Source organism: Salvelinus sp. IW2-2015, linkage group LG11 (assembly GCF_002910315.2).
Source record: "Salvelinus sp. IW2-2015 linkage group LG11, ASM291031v2, whole genome shotgun sequence".
Lineage (NCBI taxonomy): Eukaryota > Metazoa > Chordata > Actinopteri > Salmoniformes > Salmonidae > Salvelinus > Salvelinus sp. IW2-2015.
In genome coordinates, this window is record NC_036851.1 from 23655196 (window position 1) to 23675344 (window position 20149).

A 20149-nucleotide genomic window follows, 5' to 3' on the forward strand; every position below is an offset into this window, starting at 1 on the left:
GTAGTCTCTCTGGACTGTGTTCCTTATCAAAGGATATGCAAATAGAATAACAAAGATGACTATGAAGATTAGGACCAGGATATGTCCCCACCAAATGACTATGCCGACTATAGATTTTCTGTTTCAAAACCACTGCAGGAAGCCACACCATCTCACACAGACCTGTGGCTAAGGCCAACAGCAGGGGACAGTGTTTTAGGAGAGGTAAAACGAGTTGTACTATGTATAGCTCCTGAGTGGCACAGCGATCTAAAGGCGTCACTACAGACCCTGGTTCGATTCCAGGCTGTATCACAACCGGCAGTGATTGCGAGTCCCATAGGGTGGCGCACAATTGGCCCAGCGTTGTCCGGGTTAGGGTTTGGCCGGGGTAGGCCATCATTGTAAATAAGAATGTGTTCTTACCTGACTTGCCTAGTTAAATAAATAGCTTATTCTATCAACCTCTTAAATGAAATTGATATCCAACCATCTATAATTTGATTGGTTTCTCCATGTTTCTGCCTGTCTATCATTGACTCCATCCAACTCTCTTTAACCTTCTCTCAGCAAAACATGCTGGTCAGAAATGCAGAGCAGACTCTTTTCAAAAAAATCATTATTTATCTTGCCATACTTACTGTAATGCCTGATATTTATTTCAGACATTTATTAGTCATCTCTTGTCTACACCGGCTAGTAACAGAGTGGCAGGTTGGTTTAGCTGGTGGATGTGATGATCAGTATCAAAACACTGTCATCCATCCTTGGTCAAAGTGTCAGTTCTGGCCTCACCTGTATATGCGTGTCCATGGAAACGGAAGGTGAGAGTGTCTTCCTGCACCCTTCAGGTCTTCTGCTTTGGCTGAGCTCTCTCTCTCTCTAAATATTTAGATAGCAATGAGACAGCAGTCTGGCAAGGAGGCATTACAAGGAAACAGAACAAAATGTATTGTCATAACTCGTCCAACAAAGACACTATCGAAACATGGAATAGTACTGATGTAGTCTGTACTGGGACACTAAAGGACTAGGATAATGTATGTTTTGAATTGGTTCAGGGTGAAATTCTATTGTAGGCATCTTCAATCTATTGAGATCTGGTGCGTTTGTAAAGGTTATGATCAGGTCAAGATTGTTTGGTGAGTGTGAAGTTCAATTTTTTTTCTCTGAATTTCTCTCATGCGACCTTTTGACACTCTCAGGAAACGTGTCTTCTACAATAAACAGTTCAAGAGTCACTTACACTTATACTGGAGGTCAAAGGTCACGAACCATTTGGAGTAGTTGTCAGTTCCTGTAGAATTCGTGGAATGGCATACAAGTCCATGGAGGGTTAAGGTACGGTCATACCTAACATTGTCTAACAACATGTTCTCATAAACCGCCATGTTCAAATACTTGGCCTAGTCAAGAGATCACCCTCCAATCTCCTCAGTCATCATCAGTTTTAATATCCTGCCTCTCAGACCTTTCCTTGTTGAGGCCTATGAGCTGGTGTCCCAACCTTCATCTAAGCTTATCCCCTGGTGAATGCAGCTCTGAGTAGCTCTGCTGGACGAGGAGTCAAGCAGATGAAAGCAGCAGGTTTTTAGATCTGGAACCTAAGAGGAAACAGGCCACGGCTATCGATGGCTTCCCCTTGATGAATGCTCAAATGTTCCGGCCTGTGACCCTGGAGATAGGATCAGGGCCTGGTGGTTGTCTTTGGCCCTGGTCCCAGCTGCAGTACGGTGCTGTGTTAGTGTTAGACCCCTATGGTCCGACTCAGACATTAACCCAGGCCCCATGGGAACATTGGTTGTAGTCCTTATCACAGGAAGTCGCAAAATACAGCCCAAGAATGAAACCCAGCTCTCACATGCGGGTTAATCACAAAACACTTTTGAATGTAGCGATTAGTTAGAGTGTTTGTTTTCTGTTCTTTTTTTGTTGCGATTTGTTTCGGAACAGAATATCCACTCCTGGGAAATACACAATTTATATTAGTCATATTTGTGTTGTTTTTGTTTCGTTTTTCACTTTAGTAGTAATAGACAACGTTGAGATTAGATTACGTAGATTACGTTGAGCCCTGACTTGTCTATACATTATACAGTATATGTACATGTACTGTATAATGTATAGATATCCTGCTGAGTTGAACACAGTGAAGGGGTAGACAGACGTTCAGTGATATGATATATTACTGGGGGCTGCTGTGTGTGTCCGAGTGATTGCCAGCAGCCACAGGCTGGCAGTAAAAATAAATGAGTCGTGAGTATATGGAGGACAGGTTCACTGGGGGTCCAGCTGGTGGCCTGTTAAAATGTTATATGGTATGGACCATAGGACGGACAATTCACTGAGGCCTTCCCACTGTGTAGGGACAGCCCTGATGAGATCCAGCTGAACACACAGCTAGAGCAGTGTGTGTGTGTGTGTGTGTGTATATATATATACACATGCTTGCGCGTACGTGTGTGGACGTACTCATGTTTATATGCTCCTGTGCATCAGAACCAGAGGTTTATTCATACCCTTCTGGAAAGTGGGCTGTTCTTCTGAGCATTCAGAACCCTCTGTCTAGACAGGTTGATTGTTTTGGGACAGGGGGTTAACTTAACTATGGAGTATTGGTGTCCAAATTGCATGTCACGCATTAGTCCTAGGAGACTGTGTTGCCTCCGATTTCATTCCGGGTCACCAATAAACAGACATCCATCATGTGTAATTATAGCTGTGTATTTTTCCATGCCTGCCTGAGTCAGTTTGGCCCTGAGTTCCAGCCTCTAAACATGACCTGGAACATGGAACATGGAGCATGGGTAAGCTGGGCCAGGCCTCTGGGCCCTCAGACAGCCCCCTTTGTCTAGGGATCATAATCTCATAGGAAATGCACCTGCCCTCTAGGGCTCATGATCTCTGGGCTTTAGGCCAGGGAAGAGGCCACTGTCTAATGAACAAAGCATGTGGGGATGGCATTGATCATGATCATGTTCAAAAGGGTCTTCTCTTCCACGGGAAGTGTGCTTAAGTCAGCCTTCATTCATTTTGATGCCAATGCTTTCCCCTGTTTTTACAACTTGGTTGCAGTAGAGGTAGCTGTGTGTAGTAATAATTCAGTAGTAATAATAAGTGTATGAATAGTGGTTCTAGGAGCAGATTCAGGGTACAGTTATGTTGGATCAGTGTGCATGATTCCAATGACCACCTGAGAGAAAATACTAATGAAGGAAAGCAGCCCTTCCCTTTACATTGGCAGCTTGTCCTACAGTACTATAATACAGTGAGGCTATGTGTGGCTGGTGGCTCTGACTCTATGGAGCTCCACACAGTGCCAGGGACTAGATTACATTTTTACCAGACATTTTACCAGAGAAACAGGAATACTGCAACATCATAGTAACTCATCTGGATAAATGATCATATATCCCTGTCTGTCCCCATTACAGATGTCAGGGGTAGAGAAAAAAGTAGCTAAAGCATCCTTCATACAAGACTGAATCTTCAACTTAACTCCACGTGTAGGACAGTAGCCTATTGCTATCGTGTTTCTCTTATGTTGGGACAAAGCACTGAGATAATGTAAATGTAATGTGGGTCCATTGTGGATGGAGGTTACCTGTACCAGGACTGGAGACAAGAGCATCCCACTGCTGACCCCTGGAGTCAGGTGTGGGTGTAGCCTGTGCACCGATCACTAGGCGACCCACTCATGATTTCAGAGGTCACTGGGTTCATCGTCGTGGGACCTGTTTTGACAGTGAGGGAGTCTTTCTCATTGTTCCTGGTGATGAATAGTAAATACATGTCTGGCGTAGGGTTACACATCTTGGCTTCTCCCTACTTAAATGTTGTTATACTTTGACAATCTGGATATACACTACACAGAGTGTACAAAACATTAAGAACACCTGATTTTTCCATGACATAGACTGACCAGGTGAATCCAGGTGAAACCTATGATCTGTTATTGATGTCACTTGTTAAATCCACTCCAATCCGTGTAGATGAAGGGAAGGAGACAGGTTAAAGAAGGATTTTTACACCTTGAGACAATTGAAACATGGATTGTGTATGTGTGCCATTCAGAGGGTGAATGGACAAGACAAACTATTTGAGTGCCTTTGAACAGGGTATGGTCGTAAGTGCCAGGCGCACCAGTTTGAGTGTGTCAAGAACTGCAATGCTGCTGTTTTTTTTTAACGCTCAACAGTTTCCTGTGTGTATCAAGAATGCTCCACCACCAAAAGGACATCCAGCCAACTTGACACAACTGTGGAAAGCATTGGAGTCAACACGGGCCAGCATCCCTGTGGAACACTTACGACACCTTGTAGAGTCGATGTTCCGACGAATTAAGGCTGTTCTGAGGGCAGAATGGGTTGCAACTCAATATAAGGAAGGTGTTCCTAATGTTTTGTACACTCCGTGTGTCTCTCACATGCGCTAGTGAGTATCTATACTGAACCAAAAATATAAACGCAACATGCAACAATTTCTAAGATTTTACTGAGTTACAGTTCATTTAAGGTCATCAGTCAATTGAAATAAATTCATTAGGCCTTAATCTATGGATTTGACATGACTGGTCAGGGGTGCAGCCATGGGGGGGCTTGGAGCGCATAGGCCCACCCACTGGGGAGCCAGGCCCAGCCAATCAGAATGAGTTTTTCCCCACAAAAGGGGTTTATTACAGACAGAAATACTCCTCAGCACCACTCCATCCCCCACCCCACCCCCCTCCCTGGGCTGGCATGGTTGTGGTTATGAGGCCGGTAAAACGATGTTGGAGGTAGTTTGTGGTAGAGAAATTAACATGAAATTCTTTGGCAACAACTCCGGTCGACATTCCTGCAGTCATCATGCCAATTGCATGCTCCCTCAAAACTTGATACATCTGATGCATTTTATTGTCCCCAGTACAAGGTGCACCTGTGTAATGATCATGCTGTTTAATCAGCCTCTTGATATACCACATTTGTCAGGTGAATGGATTATCTTGGCGAAGGAGAAATGCTCACCCAACAGGAATGTAAACAAATTTGTCTACAAAAATTGAGCTTAATAAGGTTTTTGTGCATTTGGAACATTTCCCTGACCCAGCATGAACCCTGGGAGCCACACACCTGTGGCCTCAGGGGGGAGGGGGATACAGGCCCCCAGCCCCACTCTTCCTAACCCCGTACAAACTGACATGAAAACAATAAGAGCTCCTCCGGGGCCCCGGAGTCATGTCCTTAACTTCCTGCTATCCAGGACCTCTATACCAGGCAGTGTCAGAGGAAGGCCCTAAAAATTGTCAAAGACTCCAGCCACCCTTGTCATAGGCTGTTCTCTCTGCTACCGAATGGCAAGCGGTACCGGAGCGCCAAGTCTAGGTCCAAAAGGCTTCTCAACAGCTTCTATCCCCAAGCCATAAGACTCCTGAACAGCTAGTCAAATGGCTACCGAGACTATTTGCATTCCCCCCCTCTTTTTGACTCTGTACCGGTACCACCTGTATATAGCCTCGCTATTGTTATTTTACTGCTGCTCTTTAATTATTTGTTACTTTTATTTCTTATTTTTTACTTATCTATTTTTTACTTAGCATGTATTTTTTTCTTAAAACTGCATTGTTGGTTAAGGGCTTGTCAGTAAGCATTTCACTATAAGGTCTACACCTGTTGTATTCGGCACATGTGACAAATACCATTTGATTTGATTTGATTTGAAACAGGAAAACAACTAGCCTCCATTTCCCCTGTCAGTCCCAGGATTGCTCCGTAACTCTCCTCTGTTTATGGACATAGAGGGGGCTATGAAATGATTAGGAGTGCAACGCAAATACCCTCCTCCTCCTCCCTTTCTCTCTCTCTCTCCACCAATTCATCCATTCCCTCACAGCACTGTAGCATTCCTTCACAGTTATATTATTTTACGGTTATCAAGACCCTGCTTGCACTGTATTTGAATGACCTTTGGATGTTCTCTTTTCCAACTAAAGATACATCGTGTTTCTGTCTGCACCTGATCAGGATCTGAGTCAGTGTGTGAAGACTGTGAAGTAGAGAGAGAATGTGTGGTCAGTTGAATGACAGCGCTGACAGGCTGTGTATGGGATATAGATGAGAAAGAAAGATTGTGGCTTCTCAGAGCCATGATGTGATTGGCAAACTCTCTGGTTCTCTGGTTTCTATTGGCTGAATTTCTGAGTTTCTCTCGTCTGACTCACACAAGACCTGTGTGTGCTGTGTTAATGTGCTGATGCAGATGCTGGCAGTGGTTCTGTTCATGGTTACCAAGATATCTGATCTGGTGTCTTGGAAGCTTGTGGTTATATTCCAACTATGATGCATATTTGAGACTGTTAGTTGCATGAATACTCATAATAAGGTTTGTATGTCAAAACTGCTCACATTAGGGTATGATCATAAATATTTTCCATTATAAGGTTTTAATACAAATCTGATGCCACAAATTGGATTACAGAGAGAGTCATTATTCTTACATTGGAAAGTGAAGATGTTGTTGTACAACACAGCTGCACCTCATGCTGTTGGACATTTAGAGAGAGAAAAGGCTTAAAGATGGAAACTGTATATTATGGTCTGATAATTGCTGTCATGACTTTCCGTAAGCATTGAAGCAGCTCTTCCAAACCTCACAAATCAGACCCAAACTCATCCCTGTAAGACATTGGAGTTCAACTCTATCTGACATGAAATCAAAGAGAAAGCTTGTTTCTACTTAATGTGGTTTAGAGGGAAGTTATTCAGCTTACTGGCTCTACCAAGAGACTAGCTGGTGTTCTTCATGTCCCATTATTTTTTTATAAAAAAATGTGGTCTCCCATCCAAATACTAACCAGGCCCAACCCTGCTTAGGTACCAAGATCAGGCATGTTCAGGGTGGTATGGCCACAAGTGTATTTTTTTTACCCCCATTTTCTCCCCGAATTACAACCTTGGCTAATCCTTGCAACTCCCTTAAATGGGCTCTGGAGAGACGAAGGTCGAGTCATACGAAACATGACCCGCCTGGCCGCTCTACTTCTTATCACACTGCTCGCTTAACCCGGTAAGCCTGCCACACCAATAGAAAGTATGTTGCTGGGTGACTGACCGGTCTCTGTTTGTGTGTCCCTGTCAGATGTAAATGAGTGTGAGGAGACTAACGGCGGTTGTGAGGCTCTGTGCTGCAACACCATCGGCAGCTTCTACTGCAAGTGTCCTTCTGGTGAGCAGCTGAAGGACGACGGCAGGACCTGCCAAGGTGAGTCCATTCACTACCACAACCACCACCAACACAACCACCGCCACAACTACCGTCACAACCACCGCCACAACCACAACCACAACCACCACCACCACCACAGCTAAAAACAAAACACCAGTCTCAACGTTAAACAGTGAAGAGGTCGACTCCGGGATGCTGGCCTTCTAGGCAGAGTTCCTCTGTCCAGTGTCTGTGTTCTTTTGCCCATCTTAATCTTTTCTTTTTATTGGTCAGTCTGAGATATGGCTTTTTCTTTGCAACTCTGCCTAGAAGGCCAGCGTCCCGGAGTTGCCTCTTCACTTTTGACGTTGAGACTGGTGTTTTGCGGGTACTATTTAATGAAGCTGCCAGTTGAGGACTTGTGAGGCGTCTGTTTCTCAAACTAGACACTCTAATGTACTTGTCTTCTTGCTCAGTTGTGCACCGGGGCCTCCCGCTCCTCTTTCTATTCTGGTTAGAGCCAGTTTGCGCTGTTCTGTGAAGGGAGTAGTACACAGCATTGTACGAGATCTTCAGTTTCTTGGCAGTTTCATGGAATAGTTTCTTGGCAGTTTCATGGAATAGCCTTTATTTCTCAAAACAAGAATAGACTGACGAGTTTCAGAAGAAAGTTCTTTGTTTCTGGCCATTTTGAGCCTGTAATCGAACCCACAAATGCTGATGCTCCAGATACTCAACTATTCTAAAGACGGCCAGTTTTATTGCTTCTTTAATCAGAACAACAGTTTTCAGCTGTGCTAACATAATTGCAAAATGGTTTTCTAATGATCAATTAGCCTTTTAAAATGATAAACTTGGATTAGCTAACACAACATGCCATTGGAACACAGGAGTGATGGTTGCTGATAATGGGCCTCTGTACGCCTATGTAGATATTCCATAAAAAAGTGACTACAATAGTCATTTACAACATTAACCACGTCTACACCGTATTTCTGATCAATTTGATGTTATTTTAAATGGACAAAAAATTTGCTTTTCTTCCAAAAACAAGGACATTTCTAAGTGACCCCAAACTTTTGAATGGTAGTGTATGTGAATAGCTAACCCCATAGGGATGGTGAGTGCATTCCTACTGTATGACTGCCCATCTCTATAGACAGTGCTGAGCTGTCTGAGATGTGGCATGTCTACAGGCCTGTCCCAGAAGCATTCTGTTAACACACATCTAATTGATTCAATCAGTGAAAGAAGAAAGTAAACAGACTTGGAAGACAACACACACATCGCTGCATTGGCAAAGGCTTTTTACAATGAATATTTATTATTCAAAGCCATTCAGCTATTGGATGTTATTGGATTTCCCTGTAATGATGAAAATCTTATTTAAACTTCATTGTCTTGAAGAAAAACAAAAAGCTGAAATGAAAATAGAAATGTAGAACGCAGAGTTGTTGCCCTTTTAAAGCTCCTGATCTTATTATTGGCTGGTGCTTTGTTTTGAATGAGCAGTGCTGATGTGAATGGTTCAGATCAGAGAGGGGTATGCCAACACTAACCAGTCGCATGCTGAGCTGGGTATAGCCGTGTCAACACTCTCCCGGTCATGACCACTGCATGTCGGAGGGCAGAGGGGCACTGCAGGGTTGGGAGAGTGTGGGGATTGTAAGCCCACTCTTGGCACAGCCTGGACACTGTGTGTGTGTGTGTGTGTGTGTGTGTGTGTGTGTGTGTGTGTGTGTGTGTGTGTGTGTGTGTGTGTGTGTGTATATGTGTGTGTGTATATGTGTGTGTGTGTGTGTATATGTGTGTATATGTGTGTGTGCGGTGCATGAATGCGTGAATGACTAGAAACATTTTATAGGCAGATTGAGGCACACCTCTCTCTCTCCAAAACCAACACATAATAAATGTCTCGTTTAGTGAGTGCACGGCATTTAAAGTAAAGGTCTCTCACAGGGAGGGGTGTTGATAGAATGTGTTATTCAGAGAGGATGTATTGCATTTGGTCTTTATGTTACTGATAGGGCTCAAAGGACCTATCCTCTTTCATGCTTATCTTATTGCTGCCTGCTCCCACTCTCTACCTGGCATTGCCCACTTATGTTTGAAATCTCTGCCAGCCCTTTCAAAGATGTTCACACTTATATGTGTGGGTGCTTATATTTGTCCTTCTTCACACGTGCAAGTATGTTTTGTACACATGTGTGAATTGGAAATGGGTTTTCTTGCATATCCCAACTCCCCCTGAGAGTTGTGTCATGGCCAGGGTCAGCCATTATCAACAGAGACCCTGGAGCAATTAGAGGTAAGTGCCTTGCTCAAGGGCACATCAACAATCTTTTTTTCCTTTGTCGGCTTGGGGATTCAAACTAGCGACCTTTCAGTTACTGGCCCAATGCTCTAACCGCTAGGCTACTTGCCTCCCCGTGTGTGTTTGTGTGTGTGCGTGCGTGCGTGTGTGAGATAAAGAGAGTCTGTGTGTCAGTGTGTGCTTGTGACTGTGTGTGTGTGTTCTTCCCACTTTATCAGTTTCCGGTTTTCTGTCTGGGCTTGACGATTCTCCTGAGATGCTTGTATGTAATGCGGCTACTGCAGTACAGTTTGTGTTTTTTTTTAAAGCAGTGCATGAAATACCTCTCATATATAGTGTCAGAGCAGCTTCAGAGTTTTTCACAGTTCTTTATATAAAGACCTGTCTTGGTCCAGCCTCCACTGCTTAGATGTATATGTTGGCAAGGGATACGAGTCTCTGCCCTGAGCTCCTGAGTAGATAGGGTCACTGCAAGATGAATTAGTCTCTCTGATGTTAGGTTTCTAAATATCAAATTGTACCCTTGTACTTTGGCGATTATTCCTTACATTTCAATATCAAAAGAAAAGTTTTCACATTCCTTATAGTACCTGCATGCCATGTCCTATAAATCTATCACATTCTTTCACATACATGAGGCTTTGAAGTGGAAGGAAAAGTATCGGCAACTGTACTCATAAATCACTCTCATTTTTTATATTGGCTTTTTAACACTCAGGATACTGTATTTTCTGTCAAAATACAATTACATGTGTGATCATGGGCCTGGACATGTGGGCTACCTTGAGGGGAGGAGGGGGAGAAGAAGGGGGAGAGGAGGTGGAGAGGAGAGGGAGAAGTAGGAGGGGAAAGAGGAGGGCCTTTAATGTGCTGGACATTGGAGACAGACATGATGGAGGAGTCAGGGAAGAAAGGATACACTAAAAAGAGAGAGAGGTACAGGGGGAGGGAGGACAAATCAAGAGAGGCAGAGGGAGCAAGAAGTTGTTCTGCCTCATACAATATGGGACTGGAAAGAAACATCTTAACAGAGTTTGTTATTATTTTATAAGTTCATGTCTGGTTTTACATGTATCTCAAGCTCAGTATTTTAGTTGTAATTTTGTATATTGCATGTGGGCTTATCTTAGTATTTTTGGGGCATAAAGACCTTTTTTGAATCTATGAGGCTAAGTATATATATTAGTTAGTTATGGCGTTGTCAGGATGGTTGATGCTCCTCGTGGGGTGTTTTGGGGCACATATTGAACCAGTCCTGGGCTCTAACAATGTGTACCACCGCTATCATAGAAGGATTTGCTATATGCCTAACTGCTTCCATGCATACAATGGGTACAACATTGGGTATCATGTACCAGGTGAGTGCTACAGTACATTCCACATTTATGTGGTTATGTCTACCCTTGCATGGACAATACTGCCTGTAAATGATATCTCAGTGGGTTTATGTAATGTGGAGGTACAGACTGTTACACTGTTGTTGGCTTGGAGTCATTGTAACTGAACGAAAAAATACCTAATGATTAAAAGCTGATCTGGGTAAAGCTTTCCTCTAAAGAATCTTTTGATCCAGATCATTAGACCTAGGCTTGAACATTACTTTCAGTTGGATCACAGGTGTATTAACGTACATCATATCTCATGTCATGTCATGTCTTGCACGGCAAAGCAGACAGATTCTCAGTGTTATCAGTCCACTCCTACTGTAGCGATGTCAGGGCTGGTGCCCTTGTGTGTAGCCTAGCACTGCCCACATGACTTCAGTAGAAGATCGGAACACGGGAGGCTTCCACTTATCAGTGGAGAGATAACCAATGTTTGGTAATAATTACACAAATATGACAGATCTTGTCAGTAAAAGTAATGACTGCAGCTCTGGAAGATAGACAGTCATATCCAGGTTTAGGTGGCTAGGTCCAATGATCTACATGTACATGCACACAGTATCTGGCGCCATAAATCAGATGCACCATGAATCTATTTAGGTGGGACTTGCGAAGCAAAAAATAAAATCTTCATCATACTTCTTCTTCTTCTTCTGCACGCTACTCCTCTTACACCAGTGTTTACACAAACTCGGCCCCCGGGACCACACGGTGTGCAAGTTTGTTTTTTGCCCTAGCACTACACAGCATATTCAAATAATCAACTAATCATCAAGCTTCAATTATTTGAATCAGCTGTGTAGTGTTAGGGCAAAAACCAAAACGTGCACCCCTTGGGGTCCAGAGGACTGAGTTTGGGTAAACACTGTCTTACATCGTTTAAGTTAGAAATGCCATTCAAACTTTAAAATGTCTGGAATAGTACTTGCATTTGATATTATTTAAACTATAATGTTTTTGTCTTTCTTTTTGTCCTCTTCATTCACTTTAGTGTATTTTTTCAACATTCTAAAGCTCCCCGTTGTGACATCATCACTTCCAACTTCCATTCACTGTAAATGCAATATTAGCTACTTTGACCACTTTGACAAACACTTACACCAAATGTTAGTGTATGGCATCTTCCTCTACTTCTCTGCTATTCAAATCTGAAATAATAACATGATTATCTGGTACCGATCAAACGTTACAGCTGTTTAAGTGACCGCATCAACAAAATTTTCTGTCACTTTTTATAAACTGCTGACATTTTGACCACTTATCCAACAAGTTAGACACAAACTTAGGGGGTATGACATCTTGGTCTACTTCTCTGCTATTCAAATCTGTAATCGGAACAGAAATATCTCCTACATATCTAATGACACAGCTCTTTTAGTAAACGCATCAACAACTTTTTGTCTTAATTTTTTCAAACAACTGCCGTTTTGACCGCTTTCCAAGCACTTTAGACAAGGAATTAGAGGGTATGATGTCATGGTCTACTTCTCTGCTACCAATCAAGAGGTACAGCTGTTTTAGTAACTACATCAACTAATTTTGCAAACTAATTTTGCTAATTTTTAACTTCCCACTGTTGAATGAACTGCCATGGAACTTATTAGAACTTTCAAATTACAATAATCTGGGATTTTAATCATTAAACAAAGAGTCAAAATTGTGACATTTCACGCTAATCAGGTACTTTGATCACTTTTCTCAACAACACGCCATAGACAAAAACGTAAAGGGAATGGCACCTTGGTCTAATCTGATATTCAAATCTGAAATCAGTTTAGTAACTGTCTCTTATACACATCTAGATGTGTATAAGAGACAGCACAGAAACAAAATGTAAAACATTTAAAAGAGTTAAATGCAGGCCCAGCTATTTTTCTTAATGGATAATCACCATCTAGTTTATTGCTTTTGATTAATATCACAGAACTGAGAATCAGCTAGAAATCCATGTCGATTTCATGCTTGATTGCAGAAATGATGGAAAAATCCCAAACTGTTTTTTTTCCATGAAGAGGGAAGGCAACAGTGTGATCAAGGCTGTGGTGGGTACTGGCCTAATGGCTGCTGTAAGCCAGTGGCAGCTGAGGCTTTGGCTCCATTCTCTGTGGGGTCATGTTTTAGACATGGAAACCAGCCTGGAAGGCTTTTATAGTGCGCTATAGTCCATCGGGAAAGAGCTCCACATCTTTGGAGTGATTTCATTAAAAACCAAAACCAAACAAAAGCATGCTGCTTGGACGGAAAAGAGAGCACTCCTACAGTATGCCTGCCAGCTTTCCTGAATGGAACCGAGCTGAAGTTTGGCAGCAGTTTGGAGCTGAATTGGTGTAATGTGTAGGGCATGTACTCTCTCCCAAAACACCACCGTAAAAGATGTGGGTACTCCATGTCCTGAGGTGCATCCAATGGGAGTGGATGGGTTCATCTATAGACAGAGCATAGAGATGAGGAATACTGGTAGTGTAGGATGTACAGTACAGTAAGGACTGCTATAGTTGCATGCTTCTCTAACCCACTGCACAGTGCACACTATGGCTTGGCTAAAGTGTGGTTCTGAATATACAGTATTTACATATGTTCTGTTACAAGCAGCCAGGCCAAGAAGAAATATACATAATATCTCCCCTCCATTGTGTGGGTACTGTATCCCCAGGGGAGGGCTGCTGTTCCCTCCCGGAATCCCAGGCCCACTGTGATCATTGCTGTTCTGGAGGTGGTCACAGGTTGTTTGTGTGTCCTTCTGGCTGCTCTGGGTTAGCGTGTAATGATGGCGATGGAGCACAGCTGTACCAGTCCAGATCCCTCATAGCGTGCCACCAGCCATAGCTTTGGAAGGGGAGGGGGTACTCTGGGCTCTCTCCTTCTGGTACTGTCTCTCTGGATCTCATCTCCTCCTCCATGGCTCCAAGTGCATGAAAGAGAACGCTTGATCATGTTAGGCACAGTTAAGTTACCATTGTAAAAGAGGATGTGCCAGCATGACAGTGTATTGACATTAGCCACAATGGGTACATTATTGTTCTGATTGAGGAGCCTGTTGTTGTTATGGGGGATTTTATGTGTGATGAATCTTCATTATTGCTGAATATTACACCTCGAATTGCCTTCAGTGCATAACACATGATTTCACAATTGCGTAATGTTCACAATGCAAAACACAACACAATGACATAATAAGAAGCACACAATGGGAGGGGGTAACGTTACAGAAACGGTCTTCCTTTCTTTCCTTTAGTTTTTTCACAGAGGTACAGCTGAATTCTTGAAATAGTTTCTTTTTGAAAATAAATGCTTTGTGAGTGGACTTACTGAACTCATCTGAGCAGCTCATAACTCACTCTGCCTCATTTATTTAAGCTGGCACCAACCATCAGTCATTTTATGGTGTGTTATTTATTTTACAGACAGTCAGCGTGGCCAAAAACTGTTCACACTCACCTTTTAACGTTTCAATATGCTGACAACCCAAAATACATCATAGTGATTCACATCCCTAATATAATTACTGTACTAGACTTGAACACTGCAGATATATTATGTGTGTGTGTGCGCATGTGTACATGCTTGCGTGAGAGGGAGAGAGAGAGAGAGAGAGAGAGAGAGAGAGAGAGAGAGAGAGAGAGAGAGAGAGAGAGAGAGAGAGAGAGAGAGAGAGAGAGAGCAATAAGTAACGTGTGAACAGGGAATGTTTTCAACAGTTTGATGTACTGTATTTTCTTGTTGAGTGTCTCATGGGGATTAATGTGTTAATTGCCGTGTTGGTGGTGGCAGACAGAATGTTACTGGTAAAAAACAGAAGGGGTCACCTCTGATCTCACTGTGGGTCTGGCCTTCACTTTTTGGTTTACCTTTGACCCTTACATGAGCCATGCCCCTGAGACTGAGAGACAGAGTAAAGGAATTTTGTGGGGGATTTAAAAGTTCAGTAGTTGTTACACATGGAGGATTTGTTTGGGCACTGATGCACCGGCGGAGGATCTGTCCCCTCATCCATCTTCCTCCTCCTTCTTAGAGGAGCGTATCTTTCTCCTAAAGCTGTGTTTAATTTCACGTTTCAGATAATGGAATCTTGCTGGAGTTTACTCTCCAGGAGTACTTTGATGATAATGAGACAGCATTTAGGACAATTGCTCTAATTTGTGTGTGCGTGTGCGCGTGTGGTGCATGCCCTGCAGATATTGATGAGTGCCAGGTCCACAACGGTGGCTGCCAGCACGGTTGCGTGAACTCCAGGGGCTCTTATCACTGTGAATGTAACCCAGGCTCTCGACTCCATGTGGATGGACGCACCTGCATTGGTGAGTAATATTAGCAACCAGCGGCCCATGAACCTGATAACCCTATGCATCATCATCATGATATATAAACCACAAACATATTGTGTCATTCAAGTCAGTGGAAGCTTTTGGAAAACCCAGGGTCTAGGTATGAGTAAGTCTAGTCCTCATGAAAGGGAAAGGAAATGGGATACATAGTCAGTTGTACAACTGAATGCATTCAACTGAAATGTGTCTTCTGCATTTAGCCCAACCCCCCTGAATCAGACTACAGTATAGAAAGGTCTCAGTTCAGTTGAAAAGATTGTCTTTCTCAGTCTCAACTTGCACAGCAAGGAATGTATACAGAGCGTCATCTCTGATGTTTAGAATGGAAATGTATGCTGCTTTTCTTGGCTTTAAGACAATGTATATGATATGAGAGAGGATAGAGAGGAGGACCCTCGTGTCACTGACTACCTGTTGTATGCCGGCTGCGGTGTGGTGATAATGACTGACTGCACTAATAATCACAGTGCTCAAGTGTACTGTCTCAGGGTTGATGCTTATCTGTGAGGTTGCATATCGTTCTCTTGACGGCGGTCTGGGAACTGTGCTGTACCACTGGATGAGTGAGTGACTGAGTGAGAGAGAGAGAGAGAGAGAGAGAGAGAGAGAGAGAGAGAGAGAGAGAGAGAGAGAGAGATGAGAGAGGAACGAGGAAAGAGAGAGAGAGAGAGAGAGAGAGAGAGAGAGAGAGAGAGAGAGAGAGAGAGAGAGAGAGAGAGAGAGAGATGCATACCAATAGCCACAGAGTCAGTAGAGGAAGGGAACACCAGATGTCTTCCCATATCAATTCAACATATCAGTTATTTTTTTATATCCAGCATATGGTTTGACTGGAGAGGTCAGTCTTAACAAGCAGAGCATGTGGATGCATAAATGCATCAGTTTATCAAAACACCATTAGAGGAGGAGGTCAGTCAGAGGCTGGGCCTGGTGTTTTCATCCAGAGATGCTGTAGCTAACTGAGAGAGAAAGAGACATGTAAAAAGCAGAGATCAGTCAGTGTGCTGGCTCTCTGGCTTCACCTCATCAGCTCAGGAGGAGTGTCCTCCGCCACTGAGGACCTTCGATCTGCTGTCTGTGTGATTATTGGCCCTACAGGCATGATGATGGATCTTTAATCAGAGCAGAACAATTCACTGAGGTATTTAGCACAGTGTTTGTGTTGGTAGCACTTCTGAGCTCGCAGCCTTTCAGAAACAGCAAAGGACACAGAGTGAAGGGTAGAAGCCACGCTCCATTCAGATTTATATCTGAAAGAATACATTTCAAAACTCAAAAGGAACTTAAGAACAGTGTTTACAGTGCCCTCTCTCAAAATGTATTCTAAAAATGTCTGTCTGTCTGTATCCAGCTGTCCAATCATGTGGAATCAGTAATGGAGGATGTGAGCATTTCTGTGTACAGCAGTCCCTTGCTGCCTTCCGTTGCCGCTGTAGAGACAAATATGTGCTGGCTGAGGATGGCAAGCACTGCAAATGTGAGTATCTTCATCATCCACTGGCCTCTGCACACTACTGTGCACCTGACAGCACATGCACACTCACTCACAGGTGATTAAATATATCCAAGCACCTGCCAAATACTGAAGTACCCTCAAGGTGAAGTCATTTGTGAGAAAACAACATTTCGACCAATTACAAACAAATAAGAAATAAGCTCCCATGTCACATTGCATGTAGTTTCCTTTCCTTCTCCCAGTGTACCGTTGGGCTTCAGGTTTGACATGGGAAACAGCAGATGAAGTACGTTTAGTAGAAAGACTGCAGAGTGGGCAAGTTGACAGGCTGTAAAGTCACAAAACATGTGGTTTTCTCTTTTTCACCACAAATATGGGCTACATTACTGATCATAATCTTTGGCTGAGGTAATCATGAGTGCAGACACAGAGAGCAGCTTTCAGTGCATGTTGAATGACAGGCAGCTAAGAGAGACAGTAGCCTGATACAGACATTAAACTAATCGTGACGTGTAACCCAGAGAGGCAGCTAGATAATAAAGACGGATAACCATACTTGGAGGAGCTTCAAGCTGTAACTATGCCAGTCCCAAATAGCAATATGATGGATGGATGGAGAGGGGAGAGTGTAGGCAAGATACAAGCCATTATTTATAGTGTTAGGGGAAGGGTATTTGAGAATCCAAGGTGTCCTTTAGATCCAAGAGTTTGTCATAACACTGTACATTCATAGCTGCCAATAATTCATGTCCAACAGGATGTCTAAGTTGGACTTCCTTCCATTCAGGAGATGAGACCTTAAATTGTTGTGAATCAGACCCTAATTTGAAGTGTTCACTCATCTTTCATGTTTTCCCTCAACATTAGTTCACATTATACTCTGGCAACACAAAGCTCAGCCATGGAATGTCTGGGCAGCAGAGTCCTCCTTTCTCTCTCTCTCTCTCTCTCTCTCTCTCTCAGGGAGGGGGGATTTTGATTTTACAATAAGAACTGTCTTTTAGACGTTTTTTCGTTGTAATGGTTGGCAAGGACCAGCTTCCTCTAATTTCTGCAGGCACAATTATGCAGAAAAATACTCAGCCTAGTGTAGAGTTTGGGCCTTTGTCTTGAGTGGTTATGTCAGTATGTATTTGTTCAGTATACTGTATGAGCTGTACTTCTGCATTTTAGATAAATGTCCTCGAAAAAATTCCACACTGATTGTTTTTGTAAGAACTTGATGTTCGTCACGATAAAGCGCTCTCAAACATTAATCGTTGTCTCCTGTGTTACAGTGGAGAATCCATGTCTAGATAAGAATGGTGGCTGCCAGCATGACTGTCTTGTTGATCGTGGCAAGGCCCACTGTGAATGTAGAAATGGGTACAAGCTGGCAGAGGACAGGAAGACCTGTGAGGGTAAAAAAGATCTGTTGATTACTGCACTACTGTTCATACAGGGCCAATCATGTCTCTGTATTTAAGTTCTAGTATAGATCTGTACAGACACTTTGTTCATCCCAGATATTGATGAGTGTGAGTCGGAGCAGACGGGCTGTGCTCATGGCTGCCACAACACCCTGGGCTCCTTCGCCTGTGTGTGTGACACTGCCTACGAGATGGGAGCAGACGGACGCCAGTGCTATCGTGAGTTTGGCTCCTATAATCATCTCCATGGCTTTCATTATTTGACATGATCTGAAATATCTCAACCAGAAGTAATTGGAGTGTCATCTCATGTGTTTCTGTGTGACAGGAATTGAGATGGAGATCGTCAACAGCTGTGAGAGCAACACCGGAGGCTGCTCCCATCACTGCCAGCACTCCACCGGCGGCCCTGTCTGTAGCTGTAACCAGGGTTACCGACTGGAGGAGGACCTCAAGACCTGTGTTGGTCAGTCTAGAGACTAACCTTCACCATTCAGTCTAGAGACTAACCTTTACCATTCAGTCTAGAGACTAACCTTTACCATTCAGTCTAGAGACTAACCTTTACCATTCAGTCAGGACAACCTTCACCATTCAGTCATAGAGACTTAACCTTCACATTTCAGTCTAGAGACTAACCTTACCATTCAGTCTAGAGACTAACCTTACCATTCAGTCTAGAGACTTAGCTTAACATTCAGCTCAGATCAGTCCAGAGACTAACCTTTACCATTCAGTCTAGAGACTAACCTTACCATTCAGTCTAGAGACTTAGCTTTAACATCAGCTCAGATCAGTCCAGAGACTAACTTTTACTATCAGTCCAGAGACTAACCTTTACCATTCAGTCTAGAGATCAACCTTACCAGGCAGTTTAGAGACTAACCTTTACCATTCAGTCTAGAGACTTAGCTTTAACATTCAGCTCAGATCAGTCTAGAGGACTAACCTTTACCATTCAGTCTAGAGACTTAGCTTTAACATTCAGTCAGATCAGTCTAGAGACTAACCTTTACCAGTCAGTCTAGAGACTAACATTTACCATTCAGTCTAGAGACTTAGCTTTAACATTCAGCTCAGATCAGTCTAGAGACTAACCTTTACACATTCAGTCTAGAGACTTAGCTTTAACATTCAGCTCAGATCAGTCTAGAGACTAACCTTTACCATTCAGTCTAGAGACTTAGCTTTAACATTCAGCTCAGATCAGTCTAGAGACTAACCTTTACCATTCAGTCTAGAGACTGACCTTTACCAGTCAGTCTATAGACTAACGTTTACCATTCAGTCTAGAGACTTAGCTTTAACATTCAGCTCAGATCAGTCTATAGACTAACCTTTACCATTCAGTCTAGGGACTAACCTTTTACCAGTCAGTCTAGAGACTAACGTTACCATTCAGTCTAGAGACTGACCTTTACAGTCAGTCTAGAGATTAACCTTTACCATTCAGTCTAGAGACTGACCTTTACCATTCAGTCTAGGGACTAACCTTTTAGCAGTCAGTCTAGAGACTAACGTTTACCATTCAGTCTAGAGACTGACCTTTACCAGTCAGTCTAGAGATTAACACTTACCATTCAGTCTAGGGACTAACCTTTTACCAGTCAGTCTAGAGATTAACCTTTACCAGTCTTGAGACTAACCTCAACCCTTCAGATCAGTTTTAGACAAAACATATCCCAATATCATGATTCTCCCTGTGATGCTTTTTATTGTGTGTTTTGTTTGGCAGACCTGGACGAGTGTGGAGAGGGAAGCTCCTGCTGCGAGCAGGACTGTACCAACTATCCTGGGGGCTATGAGTGCTACTGCACAGCGGGGTACCGCCTCAACTCAGACGGATGTAGCTGTGATGGTATGTTCTCCCCTCTAAAACCTCAGGATAGTGATTTAGTGGGGCACTCATTATACAATAATTGTTGAACCTGGATTGCTTCCAGTTGAACTAATATGTGTATATATGAGGCTGTAATATTAGAATCATGTTTGTATTTTTTGGTTTGCTGTACATTGTTTATTACATAAGAACATTGATTCAGTGCTAAATGTCAGTGATTTTGGCTATTTATATCAATTTACCTGACTGAGGAGCAGTG

General features: G+C 43.0%; 1 protein-coding gene across 2 annotated transcripts in view; it reads left to right on the forward strand.

Annotated features, from left to right (window-relative positions):
• LOC111970008 (multiple epidermal growth factor-like domains protein 6) overlaps nt 1–20149 on the forward strand; it is a 78069-nt gene that overhangs the window by 47193 nt on the left and 10727 nt on the right. For both annotated transcript variants that reach the window (XM_023996480.2, XM_023996481.2), the window contains exons 5-11: nt 7096–7218; nt 15036–15158; nt 16537–16662; nt 17919–18041; nt 18147–18269; nt 18379–18516; nt 19786–19908. In XM_023996480.2, the coding sequence (XP_023852248.1) occupies nt 7096–7218; nt 15036–15158; nt 16537–16662; nt 17919–18041; nt 18147–18269; nt 18379–18516; nt 19786–19908 (879 nt within the window). The remainder of the gene's footprint in view (nt 1–7095; nt 7219–15035; nt 15159–16536; nt 16663–17918; nt 18042–18146; nt 18270–18378; nt 18517–19785; nt 19909–20149) is intronic.